Genomic DNA, 21648 nt, shown 5'->3' with positions numbered 1-21648 from the left:
AGAGGACTGATCATAAGTACTAAATGCTAATAAATGATGAAATATTTCATTCAGATGGAGGATAAAAAGAGTGACAGAAAAAGCACTTCCTTGTGGAACTCCTCAACTACTATTTAAGTATTAGAATAAAAATATCTAGAATAAACTTGAAAATTGAAATGTTCAAACAAATTTTTAATTCTTAAATTCAATTTTTATATCATTCAAAACATTGAAAAACTATGAAGTATAATTGCACAAAGTCATTTCAATAAATTTCAGCAATAACATCTTCCAGACTTTGCAAACATTGAATTGCAAAACACTGTTTGAATTCTTAAAAAAAGAAAATTTTGAAATCCTTGAGATAATTTATAATGTATCACAAAATTATATATAGCTAACTTTATTAATTATCATGATTCGAATAGAAGTAGCAAAAATTTCTGAAATTTGATCTAATATAAATAAGTAATTTACCTTTTCCACCAACTCCAGCCATGTTGTAAATCACACTTTGGCATCAACTTGAATTCTTAACAAAAACTGCAAGAAATATACTTGAGCTTTTTACACAAATAATATAAAAAATGAAATAACTAAGAAAAAGGTCATACAGTTTTTTTTGTTTAAATAATACATAATATTGATAAAATCAAACACTTTATATTCTGTTTTACAGGACAAAATCAGAGATCAGAAAAGAAGACTCTAACAACCAGTTAATGTCCGATTTAATTTAAAGTATCCATCTAGTAATTTCTTTTTAATTATGTTAAAAGCACCAAGATAACTCAAGTAAAATCAAATTCAGAAAGAAAAATATTTTAAATGAAAAATCATCAAAGAACCAGGAGAAAATTATTTCTAGAAACTGTTTTCTCAGATTTATATAAAAGATTTCTTTAATATCAAAAAATAATTTTCGAATTCTTTGCTCAATTCTTCCTCAAAAATAAACTAAGCAAAATAAATTACAAAATGACATTGTATTTAGCTTAAAATCTGACTAATGGATGGCAAATGGAAGCTGAATTTTTTTTAAGAGTTTGGGGATGTATATTGATTTGTTAAACAAAACAATTGAATGTGTTTAGTTTAGCTATGGATGTGAAATATAACCATCCTATAAATAGGATAATTGTTATAAATTGGTTAATGCAGAGAATTAGGAAAATATCAACATGTACTAGGCAATTTATGAAATAAATGTGTATTTTAAAATGATGTAAAAATTCTTTTCGTGTTATAATTCTACCAGGAAATCTAGAAGAAAAACTGTGCAAAAACATTAAAATTTTGTTGATTTTTTATCTAAATAAAAAAATTTTAATAATTGTATAATTTTCCAAGAGGTATTGTCAATAGTGACATTAGTATGACACAGTATTCTTGCTTTAAGAGCATTTTTGGTCAGTTGAAATTCAACCTTTTCCCTTACAAAGATCAGGATGAACTCAATTTCTACTTTTTTTCAGTAGTACAAAAACTGCATGCCAGTGAAATTTACATGGATGAAATAATAATTTCTGTAAAATAGGTTTGCATGATAATTCTCTCAGACATTATTTGTGAAAAATTACAAATTTTTCACAAATAATTCAAAATTGCTAATTTCAAAATTTTCAAAATTGTTAACTTTGCTTGATTCCAAATTAATAGCAATTTCAATAAATGTTATACATGTCTTCATCATCCAAAGTATATGTTAGAATTTGATAACTCTCTGATAATATGTCCTGCAAGCACCATCCAACATCATTTTTTCCTAATATGAAAGATATAAGAACAATCACAGATTAAAATGAAGCTCAATTACTAGAATTTTGATGAAACAATGGAAATTAAGTAGTAATTTTTTTATTTATAAATTCATGAATATGTATATATTGTATAGAAAATGAAATTTTCAAAACTCTTTAAATTGTATAAACAAAAAAAGAACCTAGACATGCATTTGAAACTTGTATAAGGAGGTTTTGACAAAAGCAAATAGTAGAACATATATTTATATGTCTGATTATTACCAATATCCCTATTCAGGTAACAATGTAGTTAAATCACCACAATTCACTTAAATGTCAAATCACTCAAAAGAAAGGAAATTTATTTTCTTTAATATGGCTTTTTGCAGATACTTATTTTTACAATTTAATATTTTAAGATAAAAATGCCTAAATATTCCCACATGATTAAATATAACACCTGAATTTTAAAGGTATAATTATTCAAACTGGGGGGGGGGGGAAGCCTCAGAATTGAAAGCACAGAACTTTATGCAGAATGCAAATAATATCTTCACATTCCCATAACATCCAGTGCATTTAAATGAGTAATTATTACAGCCTTTATAAAGAAATTCTGAATCATTGTATACTAATTTCAAGGCTTTGCTACAAACATTTAATTATTCTTCTTTAAATAAAAAAATTTCACAACTCCTAAAGAATGCTGCATTTCATACAATGGTTAGTATGGGAGAAAAAATTTGCTTCACCAACATGAATCATAAACATGGCCGATTTTGATCATTCATAGTTCACATTCAGCACAGCAGCCAAAGATTTTGTAGAATTGAGTGTTAGTTTCTATAACCTGTCATATTAATCTTTAATTAAGTTTAAATGCAATAGAGGAGGATGTCAGAAGAAATGAATTTAGATAGCATTTTTGACAAGCTTGTAAGTGAAAACGCAGGGAGTGGAAAATTTTAATTTAATATTTTTACTTAGTGGATAGTTCTAGCACATGGAATTTAAAAATAAATGTTTATTTTTCAAACAGTTTTACTTATGTAACCATTTTTATACCTTGTTTTCCTTAAATATTACTCACAAGTATGAAGTAAAGAAATACTTAGCAAAATTTTGTATTTATGAGAAAATGAGAAAGTGCCTTTTACAAGAAAATTAAATCCATAACAGACATGTGTTTCATATTCGAGATTTTATTGATGAATTGATTAACCCTTTCTAGGGCCATGGGAAGTATGTTTCTCACCAAATTTATCTATGTATGAAATTATGTAGGTTGGCATAAGTTTCGACAAATTTTTTTAGAAAGACAGAAACTTAGATGCTTCAGTTCTTTATCTCATACAAAATGATATGTCTTGGTTTGTTACTTAATTATTAATAAACCAAATTAATTAATCAAATTAAATTTATCTAATAAGCTAAATGAATCCCTTTTCTTAATCTAATTTGAAGCCTGAAAATATTTTAACATAATATGACTAGAAAAAAATGGCCCTTTAAAGGGTTAAACTTGTAGCTGATTGATCAACTCAATAAGCCATTGTTTCCTTTGACAATAAAGTAAAGTTATACAGTTGTTGTTGTATAACTTTGCTTTATTGTCAAAGTTGTATAACTTTGCTTTATGCTTTGACATAAAAGAAGTTGCAAAAAATTTTAATATACTGATTTAGAATATGCGAAAAGATATTAAAGGGTAAGAAGGTGGTTGAACTTCTGCCTTTCAAAAACTAAGTAGATGCTTATAAATGCTTTAATGGTTGCAGTCATCAGTTAATGTCTTGTAAAACAATGCAATCACATTAATTAGAAACCAAAATTAAATACTGTGATTACATATGTTTTAAGCCTAAAGTATGCATGCAACCCATTTTCCAAAAAGTGACAGAGCGGAGTACCAGTGGTTAAATGGCATGATAGAAGCTTGTCTTAGAAATGAAGACAGCTGTCAGTGAAAAAATTCATACTCAACAACTCACTTTTTCCCTTTTTTATTTTTTTTATTGAATTTATAAGCTTTCTTAACAGGTCTCAAAACTTTTAGTCTTTGTCACATAATCCTACCTACAGAAAACACTGCACAGGGCAATCATCAAAATTGCAACTTTTCCTTTCTAATTTCTTCCGGAAAAGTATTATACACATTTTAAGAAACTACAAACTGTTGATCTGGATTTCAACTTCAGTTAATTCCTTAAAACTTATGCCTACTTTTAAAATTTCAATTTATAAATAATTAATTTTGAATATATTAAACATACCTCCCTTACTACATAACAAATATTTCACCTTTCTGATGGTTTTGTAAAATCAAGAAAAAAATAAATTAGAAAAGTAGTGGAAAAACAAATCTCAAATTTCTGAGTGGATCTTAAATTTATGAATTTAAAAAATATATAACCTTTCTAAATTGCTATTAAATAAATAAAGCATTTTATTTCTGCAATATTAAAAGTAATTTACTCAACGCAAAACTAAAGACATAAGTATCATTTTTAAATGCAACTAGAAACTGTGTGTGTGGGGGGGGGGACAAAATGCCCATTCAACCCCATTTGGATCAGTAGAGAAAAAGGCAAAAATGAAGATTTAATTGCTCTCGCGAAACAATTCGGAGTAACTGTTCAAACCGCCTTGACGAAACCCAAAATTAAAGATCTGATTTTGAAAAGCGAAGATTATGATGAGGAAGATGCCAAAGTGATGTTAGATAGTATCATTGAGGACAGACTTCTAGCAGAAGTAGAAAAACAAAACGAAAGAAAAGAGCGGTTGCGGAAGGAGGTAAGTGAGCACGAACTTGAGAAGTTGAAAATCCAAGTTCAAAGAAATGCTGGTCATGAAAACTCGGCAAATATTTCAGTAACAAATAAGGCTTCGCAAGAAATGTTCCACCGATTCAACATGAAAGATGACATAAGTTTAAATTTAACGCTATTTGAGCACCATGCCAATTGAACGTTATTGCCAAAAGCGCGATGGGTTCTACTAATCTAAAGTGCTGTCACATAACCATAAATTAAAAAAAAAAAAAAAAAAAAGCGAGCTGTTGGCATTCGCGCGAGAGAAGAGAAAGGGAGAGGGTTCTTCGTGTCCGATATCGATGCGTGGTTAATAATCTTGCGCTACGGCGACACATAGTTTTGCTATGGTCAGACATCGTATTAGGCTTCGCCCTTGGTGCCATCCAAATATTTTACTTCTAATTTTAATGTAAATAATCTTTCGCGTCTTAATTGTTAACGTCCTTTTAATTTAGTTTATTGTAAATAAATTATTTGTTTTCCTTTAAAGGTTTCTTAATCAGTACCCCAGAAACTGATCCAAATGGAATTGAATGGACATTTTGTCCCACCCAATCCTATATATATATATACACACAGGGTGTTGCCGAATTCGACCGACAAATTCAGAGGGATGATAGTAGGCATGAGGAGGATAAAGAATCACCATATAACATGGGGTCACAAACGACGTTTAGGGGGTGAAAATCGCAAAAATAAAGGGAGTCGGATAGCTGTTGGAAACTGTAAAAAATTAATAAAAAAATAATAAATGGTTTTTCAACTATGAATTTTTTAAAGCGAAAACACATTTTTAAAGGCTACATGAAACACATTTTTTCATGTAAGTAACATGCCGATTTGATGAATTAGGGGGTCGTAAATTATTAAAAACCAAAAAGTAGTTTAGAACCCTTATCTGCAAAAATATTAAAACTTTAAGAAAAATAAAAGCTTGAAAATATAAGGAATTTCATACTCTTTAATTTGATATAAGTCTGTAGTGTGGAAATGGGGGAGGATTTAAGATATTCAAGAAAAACTAAAATGTTTGCCGGGAGACATCGCTGCAACATCGGCACCGATGTTTACAGAGGGTGTTCCCAAATTCAAAAGATAAATTTAGAGAAGTGATAGTAGGCATTAAGGAGATGAAAAATTATCATAAAACATAGGGTCGCAGGAAACGTTTATTCTGAGAAAATCGCAAAAACAGACATCGAAGAGACAATTAGCCTAGTGAAAAGAATGGCCCTATGAATGCGAGGATTTGGAACTAAGTAGTCCAGAAGAAGAAACTTTCTTGTAAGTAAACTTTCCAAGCGTTCTAGGAGTATAAAAGCAGCGAGCATTGCCAATTGATGGTTCGAAGGGTAAAAAAGCATCTTGTATTCATTAAAGAGCAGTGCAGAATTGATAGTTGATAAGTTCCATTCGCAAACAACATGTCAGATTTCACGAATGACGAATATGCGGATATGCATTTAATTTACGGCCGAGCGGATGGTAATGGACGCTTAGGACAAAGAATATACCAAGAGCAATATCCAAGTAGGCGTTGTCCACACTACAGCACCTTTGGAAATATTGATCGACGGTTGCGGGAGAACAGGATTCTTCAAATAACGAGAGTATATTCATTTATTCTCAGATGATGCCTGCTTTACTAGAGAAGTCGTCTAACACGCACAATGCACATATTTGATCATCCGAAAATCATCATATCACTATCTCGTCGAACGTGCAACACAAATTTAGTATTAACATCTGGGCAGGAATTCCCGGAGATCATCTAAGTAAGGAATGTATCTTATGCCCGAACGTCTCAGTGGCGCAAAGTACCTTGTTTTCTTGCAGCACGTCCTTCCGAATTTACTGCAGGAAGTACCGATCTTTGCACGCCAGAACATGTGGTTAATGCATCATGGTGCAACAGCGCATTTTTCGAATTCTGTGCATAACTACCCAGATGATACATATCCTGGAAGGTGGATTGGACGCGATGGACTTGTTGATTGGCTTCCACGTTTCCCGTACCTCAATCCCTTGGATTTCTTCTTCTGGGGCCACATGAAATCTCTTGTTTATCAGACACCTTTGGATACAATGGAAGATCTCGTAGCCCGAATCGTCGTCGCAGCTGGAGAAATTGCAAGCACATCTGATATGTTTGTGCGCGTCCAGCGGTCCTTTAAACGTCGGTATCGGTTGTATAATGATCTTTGCGGCCGCAACATTGAGCAATTTTTATAAGTTTCTCATCGTCTAATTTTTTATGTTAAAATGTCTGTGCTATAAATGTATGCTGTATATGTATTCCACCAAATAAATTTTCACCGTCGTTTGCGACTATATAATTCTTTGGAAATTCTTATCATCTTTACGCCTACTATCACTCCTCAGAATATTTCGGTAGAATTTTGCAATATCTTCGGTAAACATCGGTGCCGATGTTGCAGCGATGTTTCCCGGCAAACATTTTAGTTTTCCTCGAATATCTTAAAATCTCCCCCGTTTCCATACTACAAACTTATATCAAATTAAAGAGTATGAAATTTAAAGAAAATTAAAGAGTATTTTCAAGCTTTTATTTTGCTTAAAGTTTTAATATTTTTGCAGATAAGGGTTCTAAACTACTTTTTCGTTTTCAATAATTTACGACCCCCTAGGTCATCAAATCGGCATGGTACTTACATGAAAAATAGCCTTTAAGAATGTGCTTTCACTTAAAAAAAATTCATAGTCGAAACACCATTTGCTATTTTTTTATTAATTTTTTACAGTTTCCAACAGTTCACCGACTCCCTATAATTTTGACCCCCAAAACGTCGTTTGGGACCCCATGTTGTACAGTGATTCTTTATCCTCTTGATGCCTACTATCACACCTCTGAATCTGTTGGTCGAATTCGACAACACCCTGTGTGTGTGTGTGTGTGTATATGTATATATATATATATATATATATATATATATATAATGATATTTTAAACTCTAATTTCAATTTAATTAATTTCCAAGGCTTTATCTTAATTTAGCCCATAGTAACTTCTTTCTAAAATATTCTCTTATTTCCTGATCCAATTCCACCGTCTCTACTTAATTAATTCAAGAGAAGATTTGTAAAATTGCTGAATCGGCTGATCGGCTTTCCCACACTCCGAGTGGAGGGACAGAATATCGCTGACGTGACAAATTCTTTTTTAAAAGATCCCTTGCCTTGTCGGCGCGTGTAGCGAAAATCCCTATCAAAATCTCATTGTATATAAGCACTATGGAGAAATATTTTACCTATAAATATCTCAGGTTATATAAGACCAGGGATAAAATGTTCAAGAGCTTTTCCCTCATTTCTTTCTGTGTTGTGTGTGTACTCGTCGTTTGTACATAATGCCCGCGTCTCCAAGACGAAATAAAATGACGTCACGAAATCGAGAGTTTCTTTCTTGTCTTCGGAACTGCATTCTGTAAATAATGCTTATTTATTCATAATGCTGCAGTCATAAAATAATGCTTGCTTATATTATATATATATATATATATTATAAGCATTATTTTATGTGAAGCAGGATACAGTTTCGAAGACAGTGAAAAGACTTTCGATTTCGTGGCGTCGTTTTATTTCATATAGGAGAAGCACGCATGATTATTTACAAGAAGGCGCGGACATGGCACGTCCGCCACAGCACGACATAAAAGCAGAAGTGAGAAAGAAGAGCGAAATAAATAATCCCTCGTCTAATATAACCTGAGATTTTGACAGGGAAAATATTTCTTCATAGTTCCAATATATTAATAAGATTCTGATGGGGATTTCTGACGTATGTCGATCACAAGTAAGGGAAATACAGGGATCTTTTAAAAAGAATGTGCTTACTGGACATTTTTCTACCACTTCACACGGAGTGTGAGAAAGTTAGGCTTTTAGCCGATTCAGCAATTTTATAAAGCTTCTGTTGAATTAATTAAGTAAAGACAGTGGAATTGGATCACGAAATAAGAGAATATTTTAGAATGAAGTTACTATGGGCTAAATTAAGATAAAACCTTTGAAATTTAAATTCAAATTAAAGTTTAAAATATCATTATATATATATATATATGTAAGCATTATTTTAATTGAAGCAGAATGCAGTTTGAAGACAGTGAAAAGACTTTTCAAATTCTTTTTAATCCATCGGGAAAGAATAATTATTTACACTCAGAGACGCGGACAAGGCAACGCGGAAAAAGCAGAAGTCGGGAAGAAAGCGAAATAAATTATCCCTCGTCTTATATAACATGAGATGTGGACAGGGAAAATATTTCTTCACAGTGCCAATATATTATTAAGATTCTGATAGGGATTTCTGATGCATGTCAATCACAAGTAAGAGAAACACAGGGATCTTTTAAAAAAGAGTTTGTCTCGTCAGCGGTATTTTGTCATTTCATGCGGAGTGTGGGAAAGTTAGACCGATTCAGCAATTTTACATAGCTTCTCTTGAATTAATTACGTAGAGAAAGTGGAATTGGATCAGGAAATAAAGAGTATATTTTAGAATGAAGTTATTGTGGGCTAAATTAAGATAAAATCTTGGAAATTAATTAAATTGAAATTAGAGTTAAAATATCATTATATATATATATATATATATAATGTAGAGACATGTTAACTCTAGTTCGAAAAACAGGCCTCTACTAATCGGATTATATATCAAATCAAATATCTCTCACGGGCCTTAGGGGAAAGCCTGGTTGAGATTAATGCTTAGAGATGGCTCATATTACAAGAATCACACACTAATTTAACAAAAACGAATTTAATGAACTGGACGAAAGGCTGGGTGTTTATATTCATTATTTATATTCTTATTAATTATTATATTATTATTTTATATTCTTTATTATTATTTTTATTTACACCGATTTTGTAAATATATTTCCTAAATATAAAAATACCAAAATTAGTGACATTTCTATGCTTTATGGTATGCTTATTTTAAACCCAATACTTATGTGTAGAGTATCTCTTCTCAAAGTTTATTTCCCCAGAAATTGAATGCAATACTATCCTTCAATAAATTATAAAAATATATTATCTATAAAAATTATAAACTGAAAATAGGATAGAATTATTAATTCAGCTACAAATAAAAAAAAAATTGCTTTTGCAGGTAACTAGCAAAAATTTGGTATTATAGCAAAAGATAATTTTATTACTATGTAATGAATATTGATACAAAAAATGGCTATAATAATTCAATATCACAAATATTTCTGATTTAATATTACTTTTTTAATACATAGATATATTCAGTGTGGCATAGAATAAAACCCTTTGTAAATTATATAAAAACAGTACGTTACAAAAATTTACTGAAGGATTTTAAATGGTAAATAAAAATCTCTGCCTCAGAATAATTCACAAAAATTTTAAATTATCATAATAAAAAACAGAATAACGTCTATCAGCAGCACTATTAGAACAGTTTACATAAATTTAAATGTATTATGGCAAAATATTAATCTAAAGTCAGCCTAATTTAGATGCTTTAACTGGCTCCCAACTTAAAATCATTTTTCAAAATTCATTACAAAGAGAAATTAAAATAATAAATTTTATAAGTCCCTTTGGTGCTACGGATATGCTTTTATCTATAACTTAAAGCACATTTTTGTGTTAAAAGATTGTTATCCTTCCTTATTATGCTTTTTATACTCTATCATTTTAATTTGAATCTTTATTTATTTATTTATTCATATCTTCATGCCTCTGCTTCTGTCTTTCATAGTTACCTTTAAAATGATATGTATTTTGGTTGATAAGCATTATTTTTATTCAAAGCAAAATTTATTATCAATGGATAAAAAAAATTGTAAAAGATACGAAAAAAAAAGTTGCTCATAAATTAACTTCAATTGCCATTTTAAAACTGAATTCCAGTATATGAAATAAATCGAAATTATAATTGTTATGTTGATAATAATCCATAAATGGAATCTAGGACTGGAGGAGGGTTGATTTTCACACAGAAATAATTCACTGTTCTCTGAATAACGTCCTCCCTCATTTCTAAAAGAATATATTAATGCTATTAAAACTAGTTTTATTTGCTTTCATAAGAATTTTGACTTAAAATATGACCAGGGCAGCATTTTAACATAAACTTAATATCTGATTATGTAGAGAAAATGTTCCAACTTCTTAAACAGAACAACCTCAAACTTCTTATTTCTGTGGCTTGTTAACTGAACATATAATCTCGAACTCACTTGCCCACATAGTTATACCACTGTTTTATCATGAAGCAATGTTAAAATTTGCTAATTAACTGCCTCAAAAATTATTCTTGAATTATACAATAAAATGTGTTATTTTTTACAGTTGATTAAATGATGTTAAATGGTCTCAAAATAACAAATGTAAAATATTTTAACACTAATAAGTCTAACAATCTCCAGATTTCTATCAAATTATTGATTTTTTTTTTTTTTTTTTTTTTAAAGATAAACACTTGTAAGAGTCCAACCAATAAATATTGCTTCCTTCACATTTGGAGAATAATGTGCCACCATCACAGATGTGAGAGGAATGTGGTTCAAGGAAAAATGGTTTAAACATGTTTTGCTTGCATATCAAGGTTTGTTCTGGCTGCAGCAAAGAAGTGAGGTTGTGTTGTACCATTTTTTGTCACAAGCATTTTCTTGTTCTGAATAAAAAATTCCTGTTGTTTATTTATTTAAAAGATATTAAATGGAATTTGTTACCAATGCACAAAGATGCTAAAAAGTTTAATGAGTATTTATTATAAATTATAATAAAAAAAGAACCCAAATATAAATGAATAGAGGACAGTGTCATGGCAAACATTAACAAGAGCTTCCCTTTCTAAAGCTTAACAAAAAAAAGTGAATTCATTGTTGAAGACATATCATCTGAAATGCAAAAATTTTAAATCTCACCCTAAAATATAAAAGGAAAATAATATTATAAGCATCTTGCTGTACTAATAAAATAAATTTGACATTTCATTCCACAAGTGTAAGAATATCGATAAATTTATGTGACCCAGACAAAGTATTATCTGTAAGAGAGAAAAGCCTCCTAAATAACAAAAAAGCCATTAAAATAATAGTGATAAAACCATAGTTAATGTCACGATGAATAAAATAACTAAAACATTGAAAAAGAACATATTATGACAAAAATTATAGCTTCAGCCTCAAAAAGAAAGCACAAAAAAGTTTAATGTATCAACTTCAACTGATTAGTTTAACATGACAGTGATGTAGTATTCCTGCCATAATTCTAACAGCTTATGCCTTGAAGTTTTATGTTCCAGCCTGATTTGCAAACAAAACTCAACTTTCCTGCAGATATGGAGCATGTAACTTGTTTAAACTCATTGCTGCAACTAGATATTTGTCCAGAGAGCTAAGGACAACAGATCTCGTACCAATAACAAAAATAAACAATTAATTTTCATATCCACTTATCCAAAATTACTCTTCATGTCCATCACAATGCTGAGCAATTATAATCCACACATCCATAAATAGACAGATACTTAGATTTTAAAACTGATATGCGATATGCGTTTTGAAAACAAACTCCAATTAATTCAACTTCCTATTGTAAAATTTGCTTCTTTCAACCAATTCCATTTAGACAATAGAATTCATCTGTTCAACCAATATTGAAATACATATTTCACAAAGACATCAAACAATTTGTTGCAAAAAAAAAACAAAAAAAAAAAAAAAAAAAAAACAGAACTGTCTTTATTATACTTCCCTTGCTGCACACTAGCCATTGAAAAGACAAAGTGTGACAGAAACTTTTGTCACAATGTGATAAAAAATCTGAGAGAGAAGATTTCATGAAAAATAAAATTCTATAGAAAGAAGAATTTTCATGCTAAATGAAATATTATAAAATTATGCATATAACTTTTCTAAATTTTTTCTTGTAATAAATGTTATTCATACAATTTTTATCGGTTTTACACACATTTTTTTCCCCTCTAAAAATTATCAAATTCTCCCTCCCTCCTTCAAAATATAGGCATTCTCTAAAACCAATTCAGAGGCAGATAATGATATCTCATTCCAATAAAAAATATTATAAGTTAAAACATCATTTAAGACTTACACTAAACATCATTTAACACATTTTTCTTGCTGCAGTAGATAGAAATCAGAATGTCCCCTCCATAAAATTGTGATTCACCATAGCATACAATGCTTACAGAACAAGATTTACATATTTAAAAACTTACAAAAAATTGCCTTAATAATAATTAACCTAGTTCTATATTCTATTTTGCTTGACTAACATATAGAAGATCTTATTTCTGAAATAAAAATTAATATCTGTAAATTTTTTGTGCCTATTTCATTCTTTCAAGCTTCCAACTTAAAAAAGCCCAATTAAACTTGCACTTTTACAGACAAAACACAGAATTAGAGAAATGTACTTTTTTTTTTTCTTTTCCTGTTTTAGATGGTAAGGAACTACTTTAAAATCAGGAAATCTGTATTATTTAAAAAATTAATCCACAATCCATTATGAATTTTTAACTATAAATAAACAATGTCATTTTATTAGTGTAGTAGCTGAAAGTAATATTTAATAACTCATAGAAAAGCTAAATAAATGTATTTCCTCTCTACAGTTATATTTAATCAATCAAAAATAAAATGCTACATTTTTTTCTAAAATTTTGGAAATAATATGAAGCATCAAATAACATATTATAAAATAAAATTAAGCATTAATTTTGAAAAAGAAACACCTTACCTTTTAGAAGAAATGCCAAATCTTTTATCAGTTATACTTTTTTTTCTTTCCAGAAAAGTTATATAAAACCCTAACTTAATGCTAAACTTTTTCCTTAAAAATAATGAATCAAAAAATTATATTAAAATATGTTTACAGTAGGAGCTCCAAAGGCATGCTAGCAATTGCCTCATTTATGAAGGTGAGCAAGAAATCTGCAAAATTAAAAATAAAAAAACTTAAGTATTTTTTTATATTTGAATTAATTTATATCTTATTTATTTGCATTTAAAACCAATATGTATTCAAAATTCTGTCAAAAACTTTAGAATTGTTTTAGGGAAAGTTTCATTTAACATTGATAACACCAAGTATGATCATCAGTCTTAAACAATGTTTTCAACCCCTAGATATTCAGGCATTTCTGTTGATAACTGTCTAATGATTAAATAAAAACTTTCACCTTCACATATACACTGCACAATTACTTTACTTTCAAAATAACTTATACATTTTAAATGTATGTAGTTGCATGATCTTAAATGCATGCCAGAAATTAATATATTCGTTATAATAATTCAGCACATATTTTTTTTTTTATCTCAGCACTTTTTTTTCATCAATTTTCTCAGAAGATTGATGAAATTCAATTCTTGATTGATTAAAGCTAATAATTAACTGTATAAGAGAGACTCTCATGAAATATTAGGCAACAAAAATGAAAGAGCTTGAAATATTCTTACGAAACAGTTTATATTCTTACAGTTAGAACTAAAAGTATACAAAAGACATTTTTTTTTCCTCCACATTTTCTAGTTTAAGCTATCCATAAAATTTAGAGGATAGTGAGTTTCAATTAATCAAACACAATGAAATCTAAATTTAGCCTTATAAATTATGAGAATGTCTTAAGGTGGATTAAAGTAGAAAAACATTGCAAAAAATAATATTCATCCTTTATTTTGAAATTCTCTCCAATATACTGCGATCATGCAACCAAGTTTATTTTCGTAATGAAATAGTGATAGTAAGATTAGCTGCCTCTATATTTTTGCCTCTATGTAAATATAAATCTAATTAAATTTACCCAAAAGTATCAGGGTTTAATATATTTGTAACAGAAGAGAAACCACTCAGATTATACCAAATTCAACAGCAAATTAAAATTCTGCTGTAAATTCAAGCAAATCGTTCATCAAGATCTCAACGGAAAGAAACCTGCTTATTATATAATTTTGCTAAATTTGGCTTTTCATGCTATTGTACATTATTTCCTTTATATTGATTTTTTTTATATTAAATGTCTTGGACACCAAGTTTCTTTGCATATATTATCAAGTCTGCTAAAAAATGATATTCATTCAAACCCATAAGTCAGTATAAAAAGTAAGTGTTGATTTTACACTAACTATTAATTGTAGGTGATTTTCAATATTATCAAGTTTGAAAATATCATATAAATAGTGATAAAATACACAATAGATAATATTATAAAAATAATTAGTTGATAGAAATTTTTTCTCAGCATTAACAATTGAAAAACATTAAAAACTCGTTCATTTTAATGCCTCTCGAAAAGCAATTTTTAGTAAATAACAGCATGGTTAATAACTATCAGGGTTGATCAAAATAAATTTCAAAATTAAAATTTTTAAAAATAATTTCAAGATAATACTTGCACCTTTTAGAATGTAATTTTAAAGATTAATTTTTTAAATATAATTTATGAGATTAATTAATTATAATATCAATCAAATATTAAAAAGTTATAGATTACTGAAAGATGATTTCAGCAAAAGGTTTCAGGATTTCATTAGCTATCGATTTTAACTACAAATTTATATAAAAATACTAAAAACTGCCTAATGTACGCATAACGTTACTAAGTAATGATGCAAAATCCATTGATTTAAGAAGAAGCAGGCATGGAGTTCTTTAATAATAAATATTATTATTCATTTTAAAGAAGAAGTTCAGTTTTATTTATAATCGAACTTTCTTTGCAAAAACCATTAACAGACAGCACTGGTAACAAAGCAGCGGAAAACGCCCATCAGAAAGAATTTCAAACTTATAAAACTTTAGGACGGAAATATGCAGAGAAAACATTTTTTTTGTTTCTACATATGTCAGAGTCACCATGGGAAAATAAGAGCCTGCACAACACAAAAGTTAGTGAAGTCAGAGTTTGTGTGATAAGAAAATAATTATTTTAAAGTATAGATAAATTAAAATTATTGCATAATGATATATACATGCACATATATAGGGTGATAATAATAATAATAAAAAACTTCCCCAATATACGTAACTCTAGTGGCCAATTCACTCACCAATCAAACAGAAATTTCTGATGTTATTTGAAAGCATGTATTCAAGATTGTGATGATTTAAAACAATACAGTTCTCATTGTTAAAGTAAAAAAAAAAAAAAATTCAAAATTTTGAAATGGCAACATCCACTTTTTTTCCCTGCACAAATTAATCAACACATAGAAAAACCATAAATGACAATGGAAATATACATATATGATAAAAACTGGAGGTGTAAAAAATTTACAAAGAGCATTGTAAAGGACTAATGAAAATACATGAAAAGAGAGGTGGAAAAAAAGCTTTTATTGAAATTATAGATTTTTAATATATTCGTGTTTACAGACAATAAAAAATTACACGAGAGGGATTGATGATAACAATAATGAAAGTACAGGGTCAGTAGTAAAATTTTATCCAAATAAATAAATAAGCTGTTTACAAGCACCTTTGAGGAAAAAATTAAGAATTGACATTACCACAGTAGTTCTGATTATGGAACTAAGTCAGGATAAAATTCACTAGAATGATTAAAAAAAAAAAAAAGCTATTCAATTTTTAAAAAAATAGAAACATAAAATACCCAGTAACTACTGCACATTTTTCATAAACATTAAAGCTAAGTTCCTTAAAAGGTTTTTCTGCATGTTTCTTATGAAAATCTAATTCAAGCATTTTCAATCTACAATTGAAATATTTTATTTACATTGCAATCTGTACTAAGAAGATAAATATTACTGCCACTACAATTAAAATTTCACGTTCTTAATAGAAAAAAGTTTAAAAACATAAGTAAACAAATCTGGAATTTTTTAAAAAAAAACATGTAATATTTTATTCACTATTTTTATGTAAACAAAGTTTTCAGTTTTTTTTTTTTTTTTCCCCTCTGTCTAACTTTTTCAAGTGTTCAATTTTCTTGTTAATGATTTTTTGCAGCTCAGAGTTTTTTTCGCAGTGAAAAGTCTCTGGTTTGCTCAGCTTGTTGAGCAAGTGCATTAGCATTACATTCATTTTCTGCAATTTCCTTTTCTAAAAGATATTTCTTTTCCTGTAAAAGGATTGATGAATCAGATTCTAACTGCCTTTTCTTTATGTCATTGGCAGCAATTTCTTTAGCTCTTTGTTCCTCCAAAAATAGGTGATATTTTGAATGGGCTGCTGATGCTGATATTCTCAGTTCTTTAGTAATGTTTATTTAGTTGATTTTACAGATTGCTTTACATGATCATACACTAAATGCTGTGAAAATATATGATAATTCATTCAAATTTTCCACTTCAATACTTTTATTAATTATTATTATTAATGCTGAATCCTTTTTCAACAGATGCTTGTCTATGAGAAAGAATGAAAATAATTTTCAAAACCTTCCAGTTTTGTAAACTTATTGCCTTCAAACAAAATTTAAAGTCATCCAATTTCATTTTTCTGACATTAAAATTCTTGAAATCAAGTAAAGATGGTTTGGCTATATTTTCCCAAGAAATCTATGTATTCTATTAGAACAGCATCACATTCATCTATTTGTCCTTTAAACAGTATGCAAGTACAAAAAAACTCACTTCATTTTGTTTTCACACTTACTAGTTTTTTCTGCCATGTATACCGAGTCAATACATATAACATTTCTTACTAAAGCATAATTTATTGAAGACTTGATCACTATGCATTACAGCATTTTTAAAACAAATTTTTGACAGGTATGCTTGAAAAGCATATAATTTTTATCAGATATTTCTTTTTTGGAATATAATTTTTCCAATAATTTATCTCCTATTATACCTGCATCCACTTTATCAATTGCAAAATAGGATTCATTATTAGAAAAGTTAAATTTACATACGCTATTTATTGAAGAAATTTCAGCTAATAAATTTTCTTTTAAAACTTTAAAAAAAATGCAAACATTGTTTCACTAACTAATCAATAGAGACGCATAAAAAGGCAACAGTGGGCTATCACTCTGATACATTTGAAGAAATAGCTCTACAACACATGTGAAAAAGAGCAGCTTCACAGGTATTAAATTATCTCGAGTGGCATGGGAAATAGTGAAAAATGATTTACAAGTAACTTCGGGAGGTTTACCACTTTCAAACTAATTTTACATAATTTATCACATCCTGCCAGATTTCAAATTGGCCCACTGCTGCATTTTCTAAGCATCTATGATTATAGAATTTAAGAGGTAATTTTTTAAGTTCCAATAAATCTTGTTTTCAAGCAGGAGAATCTTAAAATATATAAAACAGTGCTAACAAAATGGATGATAGTTCTCATTCAGTACAAGATTCACCTTCTCAAAAAGCATTATTCACTGTATGTAACCCACATGTACCAATATTAAGACACTCAATACTGTATTCTTTCTTTAAATTCTGATAAACTTCATGAAATTTTAAATTTACTGCTGGGAGATCCATGCTGATTTGCAACAACTTCTTTAGATTCGACTTTGTAACTGCTGCTTGAAATGCTGAAAAGATATCAGAAGCTGTGGAGTGCCACATAAATATAGATGTAATGTATCTTGTGTGAACTTTTTTATCACCAGCATGCAAAAACCTCATGTCTAAACCAAGATGCCTTTGCTGATTTGTTATATTTAGTCTCATCAAACAATAAAGCGAAATGTGACAATTTCTTAAACTCTTCATACTTAATATTCTGAAAGTATGGAGCTAATCCAAAATGACACAAATAGGCTACTTCCCTTTTGCTGATAGAAAATCTTTGTGCAATTGCATTATCTTTAAACATCAAGGAGAATATTTTACCAATATCATTGTTTGATTTAAAGGAGAAGTGGCTAGTTAACCACTTTCATGCACCACAGAATTTCACATCAAGAACATCTTTTGATTTTGCAACAGAATCTGTTATAATCATGGTAAAAGGTAAATTTGAAGAATTTGCACTGATTGTTTCAGAAATCTTTGGATTGGAAAAAAATTCTTCAATCCCAGCAGAAGCAACATTCTGTGCATTCATATACGAGTTATGTTTAAATCCTACAAGAAATAAATATAAATAAGTAAATAACTTTAAAGACATAAATAATTATAAAAAATTCACAACAAATTCCTTTCATAAAAATATATTTATAAATTAGCAGAAATATCTTGCTTTTCAAATAACTTTTAATTTATCATTAAATATGCTGGGAGAAGAGTGGAATAAACAATATATATGTGGAATGATATCCTTAATTTAAATTTTAATTAATTAATTAATTTTTTTATCTTAAATTAGTTCATGTTACTTCATTCTAAAATTTTCTCTTACTTCCCGATCCAAATCCTACTTTTTCATTTAATTATTGTCAATATGCACTTTAAATATTGTAATTTCTTTGTTTCCCACACCACAAACAAAGAGAAAAAATTCACAAAAAACTGACACTTAACACAATTATTTCAAAAATACCCAAGATACCCTTTCTTAAGTTGACATATATGAAAGAAATCCTTATCGGAATCTCATAATAAAATAACTAAAGGGGAAAATTTAGTTATTTCCGTTCTTATCTTCTTGTGCATAAAACTTATGCCACGAGGTAAAATAAATTCAAGTTCATTCAAAAAGTGTTATCTTTCCTGACATCTGCCAAAATTATACTATATATATGTACAAAAGCATTAAAAAAAAATTCATCAAAACATTAAAAAAAAAAAAACTTTTTTTGAGATGTCTTTAACAAAATTCATTAGTACACAATTTTCAAGGACAAGATATGATGAGATAAATTCAAATTATTAACTTTAATCTAATAAGGTTTATTTGTATTTAATGACAGGACCATCATAATATCCATATGCATAAAGCAATAGGGAAAATGTTTCGATAACTTTAGATCTGCTCGCCAAGACCTTAATATACACACAGGCTGTACCAAAAAGTAGTGCATCTTATTTCATCATTTATTTCCTTGAATACTGCAGTAGGGACACTTTCAGTTGCCAAGTGTCTTTAAATAAGGTAGGCAAACATTTAAAAAAAAAAAAAAAAAAAAACTTTGGTTTCTGTAGATGATAATAACTAACAAACATTAAATTTTCTTAGAGGGAAACGGCCAATAAATAAAATATTTTTTTAAATACATTTATAAGCACAAAGTTTCATATTTCTATCAACAAAATTTGCATGAATATAATTAGATCCAAATTTAGGTTGTCTTGCTAAAAGTTTAGATGCTAACATTTATTTCAGAAATGCAAATTTATTCAACTTGAAATAAGAAATAAAAATTAATTGCGACCTTCTTTTACGTCGTCCAGGGATGAGAGGCAAACGTGAGCATCGCGCTGCAGAGGCGCAGATATCTTTTTTTCAGATGAAAAAATGAGGGAAATTTCTCAAATATCTGTCATGAACTTCCAAGTAACTTCGGTTGCAGCTTCTGTGAAATTAGAATTTTTCCACTGGAAACCCAATTCATATTATATTTATATTTAAAGCCCTTGGACCCCAACATGATTCAAAAATATTGCGCTCAGTTTATATTTAAAAAAAAAAAAAGCAAAGCAGTGTCAAATATATAGAAACGTTTGAATACGAATTCAAAGAACGAGTTTAATTTTCTGAACAGAATCCATAAGAATTAGTCAATAGTTTTCTAATTTAAATTATTACACAGAAAACAGATGAATAAAATAAAATCTTACCTTTCATATATGCTGCTGCTCCCATATTAGAAATATCAAATTCTTTAGAGCACAATGAACATTCCGCTTTATATTTATTTTTGGAAACCTTCAAATCATTCTTTGTGTCCATGTCCACAATGAATTGAATACACATTTTTCCGGCATATTGAAAAAAAAAAAATACAACTATTCCCCAAAAATTACATGTAGTAAAAATATTTAAATAATTTATAGATAAAAATGTTAAAATACAATAAATATTCTGTAAAGAAGTAACCGCGGAACAAAAGTGCAATAATGAGCTTAAATCATAGCTAAAGCAACTTGACAAACGTATTTCTCGTCAAAGCATAAAATTAACCCTGAACCCCCCCCCCCCCCTTCTCTTTTTGCTTACCAATGCCAGCAATAGAAGGGGGGGGGGTTAATTCATGAAAGAGATATTTTATCTCCATGTATGTATACATACATACAATATTGTCGGAGAAAATTTTTTCAATCTTTGGACTCATTAAATGAATCGTCAATCAGTATCACTTCCTTCTTTACTGAAGGATGAAACAAAACAAGGAAAATTTATTTCTATACTAGGGCAAATCTAATTTCTGCAAAATTTATTTTATCTTCAGAAAAAAAAAAAAAAAAAACTGAGTAAAAAAATAAGAACTTTTAAGGCCCTTATATAAGGACCATAAAAAATAAGCAGTTTCTAATGACTTTTAATGATGCTACACACCCTGAAATAATATTGCAGAACGAATCTGTATAACTTCACATTTTATGACATCTTTCAATTCTGGCAAATTTTGTGTATTTGATTTGTACATCTTACAAACCTCAGATTACCCAAAACCCAGAAATATATCAGAATGAGAGATGAAGATCCCATTGGCCATGAAACTAAAGTTATAGGAAATGATTATCGCCAAAGTTCAGTTGTATTCGAACACAGGAGATTACGTCAGGAGGAGCACTAACTTGCATCCACACGTCATTCACATTTTGCTGCAACAATTTTTGGATCACATAATTCTGCAACACTGCTGTATACTAAACACTTGTGATGGAACAAATTTTCACAAAAGTAAAAGTGACCTCTTCGAAGAAGTACAGACCAATGTTAGTGACATATAGTGAAGATTTTCACCAAATCAGTGAATACAATTCCACGAATTTATGCTTCCAAGAATTGTATTTCTAGGTATCACAAATTCCAGGTACTTCATAGTTTCCTGGAATTGTTCCCAGGAAATTATGAAGTGAATTGAAGAGTTTATCAATTCATTTCACAGTTTCCCTGTAAGTGTTCTCTTGTTAGCATGTCTAAGTGAAATAATCTTCCCATACTGCTTATTAAGGAGCAAAGGATTATCAAATAAGCAAAAAGAGAGAGAGAGAGAGAAATAG

The 21648-nt window shown here is 29.1% G+C and overlaps 1 protein-coding gene across 2 annotated transcripts in view; it reads right to left on the bottom strand.

Moving 5' to 3' along the window:
* The window catches only part of LOC129958265 (polycomb protein Scm-like), a 135317-nt gene that overhangs the window by 105578 nt on the left and 8091 nt on the right, over positions 1-21648 (bottom strand). Inside the window, exons 2-3 of one of the 2 annotated variants that reach the window (XM_056070595.1) lie at positions 13301-13494; positions 460-525 (exon numbers count right to left, since the gene is read on the bottom strand). In XM_056070595.1, the coding sequence (XP_055926570.1) occupies positions 460-481 (22 nt within the window). In that variant the 5' untranslated portion in view covers positions 482-525; positions 13301-13494. The remainder of the gene's footprint in view (positions 1-459; positions 526-13300; positions 13495-21648) is intronic. The other variant, XM_056070594.1, reaches the window with a different exon arrangement.

Source organism: Argiope bruennichi, chromosome X1 (genome assembly GCF_947563725.1).
Source record: "Argiope bruennichi chromosome X1, qqArgBrue1.1, whole genome shotgun sequence".
Classification (NCBI taxonomy): Eukaryota; Metazoa; Arthropoda; class Arachnida; order Araneae; family Araneidae; genus Argiope; species Argiope bruennichi.
This window is presented reverse-complemented; position numbering and strand designations above follow the sequence as displayed.